Consider the following 16179-nt stretch of genomic DNA (forward strand, 5'->3'; position numbering starts at 1 on the left):
TATAAGTAGCGACATCTAGCTATGGAGTTAGCTAATATCTGTAAGATTTTTTTTAATAGCAATAAATTAAAAATTCTAAGAAACACAATTCAATAAATAAATAAAGTTTAATATTATTAATAAATTATTATTGATTTATTTGTGTCTTGTAGTCTCATTTAAGCAGTCCACTACCAATATTTACTTAGCCAATAACTTTTATATTTAAATGTGGCAGCACAAAAACATCGACTGTTGACATATTACTCATAATTTGATAGACGTATTCACGAAACGAAATCAGTCTGTTTTTCTTTTGATAAACAGTTCTTTTTTCGAAAACTTAAAAAGAATGGTGGGCGCGATGCCTGTTAATTTAATACCAAAATTTTGTAATGGTGCCATGGACAGCCACAATGGTGGTGAAGATAGCGATAATCAAGTGTTTATAGGTAGTCGGGTTAAATGTAATGATGATTTTGGTACCGTGAAGTACATTGGCGAAGTACAGGGCTACAAGGGAGTTTGGTATGGTGTAGAGTGGGATAAGGCGGAACGCGGGAAACACGACGGGTCTGTTGATGATGTGCAATATTTTAAAACTACCAAGCCCAACGCTGGATCTTTTATTCGTCCTAATAAAATTGCTCCATATAAAACATGCGCGGAGGCGATCAGGAGGTACTACGGTGACCGCGAAGTAAGTAAGACAACGATATTGCCTTTTTAACCAAACTTCATCCACCTACACACATAATCAAGTTAGCTGCATAAATACATAAAACATAGTAAGTAGAACACTTGAAATTTTAAGTTCATTGTTCATGAATTCCCAAAATATAAAAATTATTTCTAAATTAAGTTATAACGTAATATTAAACCTATTAAATTATTAAAAGTACTACTTATAATTTGCTTACAGTGATGCTAGCTCAATTTATTATTTGCAATTTTAAAAAATTATACAATTTTCTTAAGACAGCTTGTTTAGATACTAACTAATAAGCTAATACTTCAATTGAAGTAGTAAGAATAATTGACACAGATTTTAGTTTGTTTGTAGTGGCTATCTAAACTTTGTATGTATAATTGAACTGTAGTCAGTAAATTTTTTTAACAAATTAACAATGTATGAAATCATCATATTAATAAGATGCATTTAGCAGTTATATTACTGTTATTAAAAACAATATTTTTTTACAATTGTCTCTCTGTATGAATGTGTAAGATTTGCTAGATTGTTCTTTGCTCGCTCTCACTTCAGCCTGTAATATTCACTGCTGGGCATAGGCCTCTTTCTCCGTGTAAGAGAAGGATCAGAGCTTAATCTACCACGCTGCTCCAATGCAGGCTGGGGGATATTTTCCCTACTATGAGTAATGATCGCTATCAGGTGTACATGATAACAACTAGGACCGATGGCTCAACATGCTCTCTAAGGCATGGTGTAGAGACTTACAAGGACTGCACAAACACCCAGATAACAGTAAACATCTGTATGGCCAATACAATTGTTTGTCATGTGCGGGGATTGAACCCGCAACTGCCAGCGCAACACCCACAAACCAGCGCTGTGACCGTTGCGCCAACTCGTCGCCAATCCTAACTAGTCAATAGTAAAATAACCAAAATGAAATTGTTTGCTTAATTCAAACCCGTCTTTGAGCACAAATGGAAATTTTATTTAAAAGTTTGTTCATAGGGGAAGACTAATTACTAGCAATTTATGGTGGCTTTGATCGCATAGCAGTAGATTACAAATATATTTGTAAAGTAATTTACAAAAACAAACAACAAAGTAATTTTTTCTTTGTTCTGAAAATGTCTACTTTTGTGCCAAATAAAGTGTTTTTGCGAGGAATTTTATTGCACTACTTTATTCAAAAGAGATCTGCAGCTGAAGTGCATAGAATTCTTGTTGAGACTTATGGTGACGATGCTTTGTCGAATACGACATGCAGACAGGTTTCGACAAAAAACGATGTTCGATGTTTCGACAAAATTTGAAGACGAAAAGTTGGAGGAATTACTCGATCAAGACTGATCTCAGACGCTAGCAGAGAGATGAATCAACTGTTTTAAAACGTTTGAAAGTTCAAGGAATGGTCCAGAAGCAAGGAAATTAGGTACCGTATGAATAGAAGCCGAGAGATGTTAAACGGCGTTTTCTCACGTGTCAACTTCTACTTCAACGGCAGAAAAGAAAAGGTTTTTTGTACCGCATCGTGACTGGCGATGAAAAGTCGATACACTACGATAATTCAAAGCGTAGAAAGTCGTGGGGTAAGCCTGGACATGCATCAACATCGTCTGCAAAACCAAATATCCATGGTTCGAAGCTTCTTCTCTGTATTTGGTGGGATCAGCAGGGTGTAATTTATTATGAGCTGTTCAAACCGAATGAGATTATCATGGAAGATCGCTATAGGCTTTAATTGATTTGTTTAAGTCGAGCCTTAAAAGAAAAACGACCGCTATACGAGCAGAGACACGACAAAGTAATTTTGCTACATGACAACGCTCGGCCTCGTGTTGCAAAACCAGTGAAAACCTACCTAGACCAGTGGTTGTCCCCGGTGACGACTTCGGTGACGGCCGCCTCGGCGGCTGGAAAGGATCTCAAATTACAAATTACAAACCTACCTAGAAACGCTCCAATGGGAAGTTCTACCCCACCCGCCGTATTCACCTGACATAGCCCTTCTGATTTTCATCTATACCATTCGATGACACATGGCCTAGCTGACCAGCGCTTTCATTCTTATGTAGAAGCTAAAAAATAGATCGATTCTTGGATAGCTTCAAAAGACATGTTGCTTTTCCGATGCGGAATTCATATACTGCCAGAAAGATGGGAGAAAGTGGTTGCTAGTGATGGACAATACTATCAATGAAACGTTTTTGTTACTTATGATTGAAATAAAACTTATATTTTGTAAAAAAACAGCGAGAACTTATTCAAGGTCCTAATATTATAAAGAAGTCAATATAATATTATTATATAAGTTTACAAGTATTAAGAATCAACATTAATATCCAGTCGCATCGCAAGCTGCATAGTGAGTGAGCGTGTCGTTGAATAGAAAATAATAATTAAATAACATAATACCGGTTATTTAAAAGTAAACAACACCTGTGTGTCGAGTCCGTGAGTTGCTATTTACATTATGAAGCTTATGTTCAATGGAGGATAACTCATTTTCGGATAGCAGTGTAATGCAACTATGTGACTATGTTGACGAAGTTGAGAATGTAGACGTATTAGCAATAAATGAAGAATATACACAACGGGTGAATAATAATAATAATAATAATTTATTCTTTATTGTACACATTAAAAGAAGTTTACAATTTATTAAACAATTCAAGAAAGAAATGTACAACAGGCGGTCTTATCGCTAAACAGCGATCTCTTCCAGACAACCAGCTTGGAGGAGATAATGTGAAACAAGCGGAAAGGGTGTACAAACTTAAAATAAAAGAAAACAAGAATAAAATCAAATATGCACACATACATGCATACATATACACATACTACATACTACAAACAATATTAACTATACTAAAAATTACAGAACGTATTACATAAAAATATATAAATACACTACACACATAAATACATATAAACATATACACATACAAACATACATACTCATATACACATATATACACATAATATTATAGATAACTGTACATTATTACAGTAATAGAACAAATAAGTGTATATCTTATTCAAATAGCAGTGACTAATGACGAAGTGGACGACAGTAATTTCAAAGTCTTAAGTAGTGTTCCTTAACCTTCTTTTTGAAAGATTCCAGTGATGTTGCACGTCTAATGTGTAAAGGGAGAGTATTCCATAACCGTGCAGCCTCAATGCAGAATGACTTGCTGTAGAAGGCAGTAGAGTGTTTGCCGATTTTCAAAGTAAGATTTTCACTAGAACGAAGTGATCTATTGTGTGAGTCACAGAGAAACTTAAAGCGTTCTTTCAAATAAGACGGAAGGATGGGATTAAATAATATAGAATATAGGAGAGCTAGCACATGAGTATTCCTGCGCAGACGTATAGGAAGCCACTTGAGCTTCGTACGGAACTCAGAGACGTGGTCGTATTTGCGAAGACCAAATATGAACCGAATACAGAGGTTTTGGAGACGCTCAAGTTTGTTTAGTTGATCCTCCCTTAAGTCTAGATAGCAAGTGTCAGCGTAATCAAGGATAGGATGAAGAAGAGATTGAGCAAGAGCAACCTTAGTAGGAGTGGGAAGAAAATTACGTAACCTTCTTAATGAACCGATAGATGCAATAATTTTTTTGCTAACTTCACAAATCTGTGGATCCCACGACATAATTTTGTCAAACAATATACCCAAGTTTTTTACCTTTTTACTGTAAGGAATTATAACACCGGCAAAAGTTATTTGTGTCAAATTCGGCCAATCAATTCGTGAAATAAGCTGTTGGCTTCCGATAATTATAGCCTGCGATTTTGATGGGTTAACCTTCAGACCAAAGTCTTTGCTCCAGCCATTGATACGTTCGAGTTCCTGATTTAAAGCGTTAATCGTATTAGGTAGGTCTGTTAAGCTTGTGTGTAAGTAAATTTGGAGATCGTCAGCATACAGGTGGTAGGGAGAAAAAATATATTGAGTAATAGTATTTATGAAGATTGAAAAGAGGAGTGGAGACATCACGCCACCTTGCGGTACACCGGCATTGATATTAGCCCAGTCAGAAAAAGTGTCGTTAAGTCGCACACGTTGCCGGCGCCCATGCAAGTAAGAGTGAAACCAGTCAATCGCTATAGGAGATATGTTAAGAGAATTCAATATGGCAAGCAAAATGTCGAAGTCTACACTATTGAAAGAATTACTAAAATCAAGCATTGTCAAAACAGTGAGCTTTCGGTTATCTTTTGCCATGCGAATATCATCAGTGATTTTAACTAATGCAGTAGTCGTACTGTGGCCTGCGCGGAATCCTGATTGAAATGGGTTTAAAAGGTTGTATCTGCAGAGGAAAAGGTTAAATTGATTATAAGTAAGGCGCTCGAGAACTTTAGAAAGGAACGGTAGGATAGAAATAGGGCGAAGATCGGAGAAAGAGGTAGAATTGGGTTTTTTAGGCAATGGGATGATTATAGCATCTTTCCAATAAGATGGAAATGTACCGCTACTAATAGAAAAATTGAAAATATTTGTTATTATAGGAACTAAATAATCTATAATAGGAATTACCATTTGACGACTAATGCAATCAGAACCAACACTGTTAGATGATACCGCTAAAATATTCTTCTTAACATCACTATTCGTGAATTGACTAAATTGAAAAAAGGGAGTATCACGAGTTGGAGAAGCTGAAATTTGAGAAATTGTATTTAATTTTGTTATGTTATCAAATGTAACAGAAGATGAGAAATGCTGATTAAGTAAATTTAAATTTAAATTTTGGGAATTAATGTCACGTTGCTGCTTCCCAACTCCCAGTGATTTGAGGAAATTCCAAACTCGGGCAGAGTCATTTTCCTCAATAACAGACATAGATATGGCGTCGATGTTCATCCCTGCACACCCTGTTACAGCGATTCCGAGCTATCCTGTACTTCTCACGATTTGTTTCATTGGGGTCGAGTCTATATTTAGCTTTGGCTATATTCCTTTTCTTCTGTAGGTGCTTAACTTCGTTAGTCAACCATGGAGCCGGTAGATGTTTTAAGCGCACTGGACGAATAGGGGCATGCTTGTCATAAAGTTGAGTTATCAGGGAATTAAAACGGTTTATCTTTTCATCAATTGATGAAGCATCATGCACTCCGGACCAGTCAATATTTGAAACATCCACGGCTAGACTTTCAAAGTCAATTCCATTGAAATTGCGCCTCATACGAATTTTACTTTTAGCTTTAGGGGGTCTTAATTTATAGGATAAAAAGAGAAGGTCATGGTAGGAAAAGGCAGTAGCAACACATTGACCAAATTTTTCAACATGAGAGATAGAAGAGACAAGAATTAAGTCGAGAAGAGAAGGCAAGCAGTTAGGAAATGCGTGAGTCGCAGATAGTGGCAATATATGTAAATTAGCTGCCTGTACTATAGATGTGAAGCGTGAAGTTCGAGAGTCATTTTTAAGAAGGCAAGTATTAAAGTCACCCATAATAATTGTGTGTGAGAACAAAGGAGAAAACTTTTCAAGAAGATCTTCAAAAGACATAAAATAGTCAATGGTGAGGCTAGGATTATAAAAAACACCAAGAAGAAGCTTAGTATTGGAGAAAAGGACTTCGATAAAAAGTTATTCTGCTCCAGGACTATTATGTTGTTGCGAAAAATCAATAACAGTATAAGGGATATGAGATCGTAAGTAAATAGCAACACCTCCGCCAGGTCGACTCAAACGGTCATTCCGAATCAAGTGAAAACCTGGTAAGCAGAATGATGTTGAAGGGAGGCATGGTTTCAGCCAGGACTCTGAGACTAAAATAGCATGCAAGTTTTTATTTTGAAAGGAGGCCAACATGTCAGGAAAATGAGCGGGTATACTCTGGGCATTAATGTGAATAAGGTTAAAATGTTTTGAAGCGTCACAAAACTGTGCATCTAAGTCATCACTGAGTGAGGGTAGACTGAGAAAACTGTCATCGCTATCTGTTTCATTAGAAGACGAAATAGAATAAAATGTGTCAGATGGGTCGTCATTGTTATGAATCATAGTAATCTAAAGATATTACAAATAAAAAATCTATATATAGATATACTCGCAATAATATATTAATATATATAAAATAAGATAATATGTATAGTTATAATATAGGTATATATATTAAAAAATATATTTATTAAAACACAAATACTATGTAATAAATAATACTATTGAGCTCAATTCACATACTCACCACAGCCACAAGAAGAGACATTACGGCAACTAACGTTTACTATGGAATAATAAGAAACAAGAGAAAGAACGAAAAAAAAAAAAATAGAAGTGAAACACTAAAAGACAGAAACATTCAAAATATTAATAATAGCAAAAAAACATTTACAAAACGAAGTAATTTTAGATACTTTTTTTTTTACTAGAATTAAATAAATAAATTTACAATTAATGAATACCACATATTCCTTTCCTCAATCCTACTATAACAGCAAATTATGATTGTAAGTAATTATTTACAAAGTCTTAAAAGCCTAACGTTCATATCAACAATTTGTTACAACAAAATTTATTATTAGCTATATGTGACGATAGTCTGTGGTAGTATTTAGTTTTTATTCATTAAAACAGAGACACAATAACAACAAAAGTACATTACAAGTATAAAAGTAAAGTAAAGTAACTACAACTAGGTTTGTATAAAATATAAAGTGAATAAAAAAAAAAACTAATTACACATTAAAAGCTATAACTATTCACACATTAAAAGATATACATAGTGTCTGATAAAGTGTGGGTTCTAATAAAAATACTTATGAACATCAACTAAATTAAAATTTTGAGTAAAAGTAAACAACTACTTTTTAACTACTCTTTTAGATCGTTGAAGTGGCGCCTTATTGTCTGATGTCTTATTGGTAGCTGCAACACTTTGAACTGGCGATTTTGTGTTCGATGAAGAGATAATTTTTTCGAGATCCAACATTCTTTCGATCTTATGTCTTGATCCATCTGGAGCAATAACGTGGATAACTCCATCACGCGTCCAGCATTTGTCTACACCGAAATGTTGTCTCGCCGCAATAAACATATCGTGTCGAGATTTGGTCAAGAACTCGGACTGCGTAATGCCGGTACCTTTGAACTTGGTTTTTGCGAACCACACCTTATTTCGCACAAGAACATCTGCGAATTTTACCACAATCGGACGAGGTTTCTTCTCAGTTCTACGACCCAGACGATAGGATGTTTTGATGGAGGTGGTAGAAAACTGATCAATGTCGAGATGTTCTGCAACAAGGCTGGTTACTCGCGCCGAGGTGTCTTCCGATTTTTCTTCAGGCACACCATGAAGCAGCAATATCTTCCTGCGAGAACGCATTTCGAGTCGGTCAAATTCGCAGGTAAATAATTCTACCTGACGTTGAAGAGCATTTAAGGCTGTGATGACGAAGCTTTTAAAAGCAGCGAACTCCGTAGCAATAGAAGACGTAGTGACCGGTGAATTCGCTTTTTGTAGATCTTGTTGGAAGTCCTTCATTGTCGTGTTGAATTGTTCAGCCATAGAAGCCAGTAAATCTTTCATTGAATCCATTTCGAAAGGGCCACAGAAGAAAAGTTTCGAAACTATTAGATGGCTGTTATGATGTAACTTAACACAGGATAATATTTGCTGGGAGGTATTGTGAACTGTCAGCACATAATATTTACTTTTCGTGCACTGTAACTTATTTAATTAAATAAAAAATACTTTTTCAAAACAGAGATGAAGTTATCACTTTCAACACCTACCCGCCAAAAAAAAAGTGAATTTAAATAGTAATATTGAAAGTAATACGAATAAACGTGTACGATTAGAGGAGATGGAGAATAATGATGAAGAATGGATACAAGTTTCAAATAGTAGGGCGAAAAGAAGATTGATCGAAGATATACAATTAAGTGTTACATGCAAAGACAAGTTACCGAAACAATTTGCTTTGGCCAAACTATTAAAAGCGCAAAGTATTTCTGGCATTATGAAAATTAAATATATCAACGCATATAAAATTCTAGTAACCTTTAACTCGGAAGATTCAGCAAATAAGTTTTTGAATTGCGACGGACTTAGAAGTATGGGTTGGAAGAGTCAAAAAACATGGGAGGTGGGGACGTCTTATGGGATAGTTAAAGACATCGACTTAGATTTATCGGAGGAAAATCTGATGGAATATTTACGAAGTGATATCGAAATTGTATCAGTTAAGAGGCTTAGTCGTAGAAGTGGTAACGAGTGGACGCCCAGTGAATCTATCAGGGTTGGGTTTAAAGGCTCTTCTTTACCTTCACACATATTTATATTGGATTTGAGAATTAAAGTTGAACCTTTCATATTTCCGGTCACTCAATGCTCCAACTGTTGGAGATATGGACATACAAAAACCTTATGCCCATCTAATAAAACTATATGCCCAAAGTGCAGTGGCCACCATGAAAATTGCGAAGTTACTACATTCAAATGCGTCAACTGTGGGGAGAATCATTTGGCCCTGTCAAAATCGTGTCAAAAATATAAAAAAGAAAAAAGAATCAGAGAGCTCATGTCTGAATTTAATGTTACGTATAGAAAGGCGTTGTTACTATATGTGCCTCCTACTCCTCAACGAATCTCAACGAATGATAACCCTAGTGCTAATTTAGAAATAGTTAATGTAAGTGAACCTTCGATTTCTTCGCGACCTACTTTTGCTGAAGCAGTGATATCGGGCTCTCTTACGAAAAAAAAAGAGATTCCCAAAAAAAGGGCGGCAAAAATAAATACTAAGAAGCATACTGGACAAGATTTAATAGAAGAAGTCACGCTTATGGAAGTTTCTCAGGATACGAACACAGAAGAAGAGGTAGAAGGTTCTCACTCTTCAGAATCAGACGAAGAAACTCATCACGAACCTGAAACTGAAGAGCGCCCAGTGTCTTTGGTTGAGCTCATCCAGAAAATTCGTAAGATTTTTATTTTAAAGAAATTGTGTTTTTTCTAAAATTAAAAAGTCTTTACAAGTTATAGTGGACTGGGTTATGACATTTGTTTCAAAAAGTGTGTCAAATTTATCAGACTTTTTCAAAAATATATCTTTATTTATAAATGGATAGTAGTTCTGTAAAACAATTAAATTTAAATATAGTTCAGTGGAATGCACGTAGTATTAGACCTAAGTTACTGTCTTTTAAGAATTTGCTGATCCAAGAGAGGATTCATGTTGCAGCTGTTACAGAGACATGGTTGGACTCAGAATACAGATTTAATATTAGGGATTATAATATATATAGACTAGATAGAAATGTTGCATACGGAGGTGTGGCTCTAATAGTACATAAATCTATCTCTTCACAAATTGTTAATTTTCAAAATAACCATATAGGCATGGAAATTATTTGGATTAAAGTGTCTAATTGCGACCAGTTGGAAAATATTATAGGAATTTATTGTCCCCATGAAATCAGTACGGCGCAGGCTGACTGGGATTTCTTATTCAATCTTTCAACAACGAAAACAATTATTTTAGGCGACTTCAACGGTCATCATACAACTTGGTCTCACAGGACTGACAATCGTGGTCTTCAAATCGTTAATTCATTTTTAGATTCTAATTTCGTTGTTTTAAATGATGGTTCTCCCACAAGGTTTCAACTGGTTGAAGGTATCTTAAGAGAGTCGTCGGTAAAGCTTTAGATTAGGTAAAATCGAATTTCGGGATCGTGGGGGGAAGGGGGGGGGAGGGTGGGGAACACTACCCCTGGTACCACTATCACACCTCGGAACCCCATAGTTATGGAGATATCGATGGTTAAAGTTTTGAGGTTAGAAGAAGAATTTCGTACCTTTCACACGTTATTTTCACATTTCACACGCGTTTTTTCACATTTCACACATTATTTTCACATTTCACACATTATTTTCACATTTTATAAGCTATTTTAAAAATAAAAACGATTTCGACTCCAAAATCAACAAACAATACAACTTCGATACTCATGCTCCATTCTATAGTTTTCACATCTTATTTTCACATTTCGCACTTAATTATAACATTCCACACGTTAATTTAACGTTTTCACACGGTTTCACACGGTTTTCACACTTCAAAACCCCATAGTTATAGAGATATCCATGGTTAAAGTTTTGAGGTTGATTGATCAACAAACGATACAACTTACGGTAACTATGCTTCGATCCGTAGCTTTAAGATGTTATATTCACATTTCGCACTTGATATTAGCATTTTAAACGTTAAGTTATTGTTTTTACACGATTTTTTTTAACAACTGAGAAATAGATGTTTTAATAAAAAATGACAGGCCACTTATCGTTTCGTTCTAAAACAATATACATTGTTTTTGTTTAAATAACTGTAAAGGCAAAAGTCTTACATCATACAGCCTTGTTTCATATTATATTTTTTAATTAAATAAATAAAATATAATGAAGTAAAAAACATGACATGAATAATTTTTTTTTTACAATAATCTGACTTCAGAAAAAGACCGAAAGAAACCCATACCTATCTAATTTAAAAATTACACCGTTTGTAGACATAGTTTTGTTACAAAAAAAAAACCCTAACCTATCTAATTTAAAAATTATATCGTTTATAAACATAGTTTTGTTACAAAAAAAAAAAAAAAAATAACCCTAACCTATCTAATTTAAAAATTATATCGTTTATAAACATAGTTTTGTTACAAAAAAAAAAAAATAACCCTAACCTATCTAATTTAAAAGTTACACCGTTTATCGACAATTTTGTTACAAAAAAAAAAAAATAACCCTAACCTATCTAATTTAAAAATTATATCGTTTATAAACATAGTTTTGTTACAAAAAAAAAAAAAAATAACCCTAACCTATCTAATTTAAAAGTTACACCGTTTATCGACAATTTTGTTACTAAAAAAAAAAAAAATAACCCTAACCTATCTAATTTAAAAATTATATCGTTTATAGACAGTTTTGTTACAAAAAAAAATAATCTACCACCTTTAAAGTTAGAGGAACGCTTGGCTCCGGCGCTGCGGGAAGTGCAGCCCTTCCGCCCTTGCGTGCGAAAGCACGCTCACTCATGCTCCGTTCCGCAGCGGAGGCTGGTCGCCTTCGGCGACCAGCCTCAGCCGCTCCTCTACGCATTCGTTCGCGCGCTTTCGCACGGCGGGCGAGGGCTGCCCTCCCTCCGCGCCTCCGCGACACAAAAAAAACACTCTAGGGGTAGGACAGACCAAGACCACGTGGACAGTGGGATGCTCCGATTCGGTTTTGGGTATTTTTCGAATTTCTAAACCTATATTCTAGCACGCAATGTTACTAAATATAAATTAATTTTGATACTATAATTTAAAATTATAGACCATAAATTTTGAAAATTAACTACATAGGTATTTATAAATTTATTTTAGTTCTATAGAATATTTTACACAATTGTTTGTTGAGATTGTATATTTCAAAAGAATGATAACTTAAAGAGTAAAAGTATGTATTTAAATAATAAAAAAAAATTTTACCACACACACACCACCACACACCTATATTCAACATATTTTTATATTTATTTATTGTCATATAAAATGAACTAAAATATTGAGTATTTTTCGTTTATAACAGTAAATAATTAAAAATAAAATATATTTAATTAAAAAATATAATATGAAACAAGGCTGTATGGTGTAAGACTTTTGCCTTTACAGTTATTTAAACAAAAACAATGTATATTGTTTTAGAACGAAACGATAAGTGGCCTGTCATTTTTTATTAAAACATCTATTTCTCAGTTGTTAAAAAAAATCGTGTAAAAACAATAACTTAACGTTTAAAATGCTAATATCAAGTGCGAAATGTGAATATAACATCTTAAAGCTACGGATCGAAGCATAGTTACCGCAAGTTGTATCGTTTGTTGATCTTGAAATCGAGATTATTTTTACGTACTTCTGTTCGAAAATAACTTATAAAGTTGCAAAACGGCGCATGAATTGCACTGCCCGCAGCGTTGGAGCTAAGGTGAAGTCAGACGCGGAGCTCAAAGGTATAATAATAGCTTTAAATTCTTCTTCTAACCTCAAAACTTTAACCATCGATATCTCCATAACCATGGGGTTCCGAGGTGGGATAGTGGTACCAGGGGTAGTGTTCCCCACCCACCCACCCCCCATCCCCCCACGGTCCCGAAATTCGATTTTACCTAATCTAAATCTTAGCCGAGTCGTCTCCAGACATAACTTTCGTGTCTTCGGATATTTCGCTACACTTTGACTGGCAGGTTTTAAGTGAATCACTAGGAAGTGACCATTTATTTATTAAAATTACTACTGGTATATTTGTAATTACTAATCATCGTAAAAAAAAGAAACTTTAAATCAGCAAATTGGCAGTTCTATTCTTTATATTTAGAAAAAGCATTCTCTGACCTCATTTTACCAAATGATATTCAGACTGCTTACGATGTTTTTATTAATTTAATCAATGAAGCAGCAGATTTGTTTATTCCTTTTATAAAAATTTGTCAAAAACCTGAAAGCAAGTTTACTCCAAAACCTTACTGGAATGCAAAATTATCTAAAGCTGTTGCTATTCGTAGACTTTATCTTAGTATTTTCAGGCGTAATCCCACTCCAGATAACCTAAATAAGTTCTTAGACGCTGTTAGGGAATCACAAAGGCTCATAAGGCACGCAGAGAGGAACGGATGGTCAAGCTTCTGCAATTCGGTTAGTGAAAATACTTCTGCTAATCAGATGTGGAGTAAGATGAAGTGGATGAAAGGGCGGAAACAATCTTCCCTAACCATTGATAAAGTCAAAGCCAATAGTCTCCTATGCAAGCTATGTCCTGATTTTGTTTCTCCGTCGAAACCTGTCTTCCGGTCTACTAATCCTTCTTTAGAAATTCCCATTACGATTTTTGAATTAAGCAATTGCATGAAATCAAAAGATACAGCTCCCGGAGAAGACGAAATTTCATTTTCTATGTTAAAACATCTTCCTGAAAATGCAAAATTATTCATGTTAAAATTATTCAATAGCATCTTAGATTCTGGTATTGTACCTTCTCAATGGAGACAAATACGTGTTATTACAATCTCAAAACCGGGACGTGATCCCCAATCCGACTCGGCTTTTCGTCCAATTTCATTAATATCATGTATTTGCAAAATATTTCATATTTTATTAAAGAATAGAATTGAGTGGTTTTTAGAAAAAAATCATTTACTTTCAGACAATACTTTTGGATTCAGAAAGTCTAGGTCATGCTTGGATAGTCTGGTCCGTTTAGTCTCTATAATTCAAATTGGGTTTGCAACAGGTTATTCGACTATAGGATGTTTTGTGGATATAGACAATGCCTACAATAATGTTGACCTCTTGTTTTTGGTGGAGACAATGGATCGTCTTCAGATCGGTACACAAATATGTTTGTACATTTGGAACTTTCTCATTGAAAGACGTATTCAGATTATTGCTGATAATACAAACTTTGTTAGGACTTGCAGTCGTGGCCTTGCACAAGGCGACCCACTGTCACCGCTTTTGTTTAATATAGCCACTATTGATATATGCAAACGAATCAAGTCAGCAATGATTATGCAATACGCGGATGACTTTGTTTTATTTAGCTCAGGAAACGATATTTTACAAGCTTCGATCAACTTACAGTCTGACTTGGACTTATTATGTATTCTTTTGTCCGATATTGGTTTGAATCTGTCTCCATCCAAGAGCAAGGTTTGTATTTTTAAAAAACGACCATTTAGGGGTACGGTTGAACTTAAAGTAAGCAATATAATTCTGGATACAGTGGAGAGCGTTAAGTATTTAGGGTTGTGGCTTGACCGTTCTCTTAGATGGGGTAAACATGTGAGCGAGACTAAAGATAAATGCATAAAATTTTTAAATATATGTAAAGTTTTGGCTGGTTCAGGTTGGGGAATACATCCTAAGCACCTTCGTAGAATATATATTTCAATCATCCGCAGTCGTATGGATTATGCTAGCTTTTTATATAATGATAGTGCCCAGTTACACGTAAGAAAACTTGACTGCATTCAAAATCAAGCTATGCGTATAATAGGTGGATTTATCAAAAGCACTCCTATCCATGTCATGGAAAGTGAGCTTTCATTACAGCCATTATGTCTTCGTAGAGAGTATTTGGGCCATAAGTTTTATCTTAAAAATAAATCTTTTAAAATAAATTCAATTGTTACATTACTAAATCATTTAAACGATTCAATGGCATCTATTCGTTGGAACAGAAAGAAAAAACCCTTACTGATCTCCATTCATAATTATCTCAAGAATACCTCTATTAATATCAGTTCACAGTTGGAAATGTTTTCTTTAAACATATGGATAACCGGAATTAATTTACAGAATTTTATAAAATCAAATATTAAAGATATCCATAATCCTAAACGTACTTTCTCTAATTTACAATTAAATTCATTTTACCGTAAGATGTCTTCAGAGAGTTACAATGGGTTCTATAAGGTTTTTACGGATGGGTCCAAAGATAGTTACGGAGGTGGGGCGGCGTTTTACGATTCTCAAATTAATTTTAAAGCCAAATTCCAAATTAACCATGATCTGTCTATAATGCACATAGAATTAATAGCTATAGCAGAGGCCTTGTCTTATATCAAATCTATCAATGGGAATAATTTCGTCATATTTACAGATGCTAAAAGCGCATTGCAACATTTAGCTCGGTGTACCTCGACTTTTCGAGGAATCCATGTAGCTTACGATATAATAAAATTAATTTCGGAACTAAACACCTCCACTAAATCTGTATATCTTCAATGGATCCCTTCGCATTGTGGTATTGTTGAAAATGAAATTGTTGATGAGCTTGCAAAACAAGCATGTACAGAAGGCGTTGTAGTCAATACTAAACCTTTTTATAGCGAGTGTTTATTTACCTCTAAAAATCGTTGTTTGGAATTGTGGAAGGAATATTTTGATGAAAGGTCTACCAAAAAGGGTATTTGGTACAAAACCATACAGCCTGAACCGATGAGTTCTCCTTGGATCAGCAATAGTTTAAGCAGATTAGATATAGTAATAGCCTTAAGAATGCGCTCCGGACACATCCCATTGAACAAGTTTGCTTATTTGATGAATAAAACTAATACTCCGAATTGTGAGGAGTGTGATAAAATTGAAGACGTTTATCATATTGTTATGGAATGTATCCGGAATGAACCATTACGAAATGAAATATTTATGTCTCATAATATTATAAGAGAAGTCGGTGGAATAAACTGCGTCTTGGCATTCCCTTTATCCAAGGAGGCCAGGGCTCTGTATAAACTGGTTAGATTGGGTTTGAGAGTGAGATGAGCGATCATCTTCTCTCAAGACCAGTTTCTAGTTTAAGAAGACGTATAGAGTGTCATAGTCGCTTTTTGTGACCAAGCTCTTTAAAATAAAGATTAAAAAAAAAAAACATTAATATCAAAAAAGAATAAAAACTGAGTGTCTTTGCTAGTGTAAAATAAATTCACAAATAAAAAAAGG

At 34.6% G+C, this 16179-nt stretch overlaps 1 protein-coding gene across 1 annotated transcript in view; it reads left to right on the top strand.

Annotated features, from left to right (window-relative positions):
* Positions 1 to 264: 264 nt before the first annotated feature.
* LOC123667646 (tubulin-specific chaperone E) overlaps positions 265 to 16179 on the top strand; it is a 34631-nt gene continuing 18716 nt past the window's right edge. The window contains exon 1 of the mRNA XM_045601505.1: positions 265 to 679. Coding sequence (XP_045457461.1) covers positions 332 to 679 — 348 coding nt within the window. The 5' untranslated portion in view covers positions 265 to 331. The remainder of the gene's footprint in view (positions 680 to 16179) is intronic.

This window comes from Melitaea cinxia, chromosome 28 (genome assembly GCF_905220565.1).
Source record: "Melitaea cinxia chromosome 28, ilMelCinx1.1, whole genome shotgun sequence".
Taxonomy (NCBI): Eukaryota; Metazoa; Arthropoda; class Insecta; order Lepidoptera; family Nymphalidae; genus Melitaea; species Melitaea cinxia.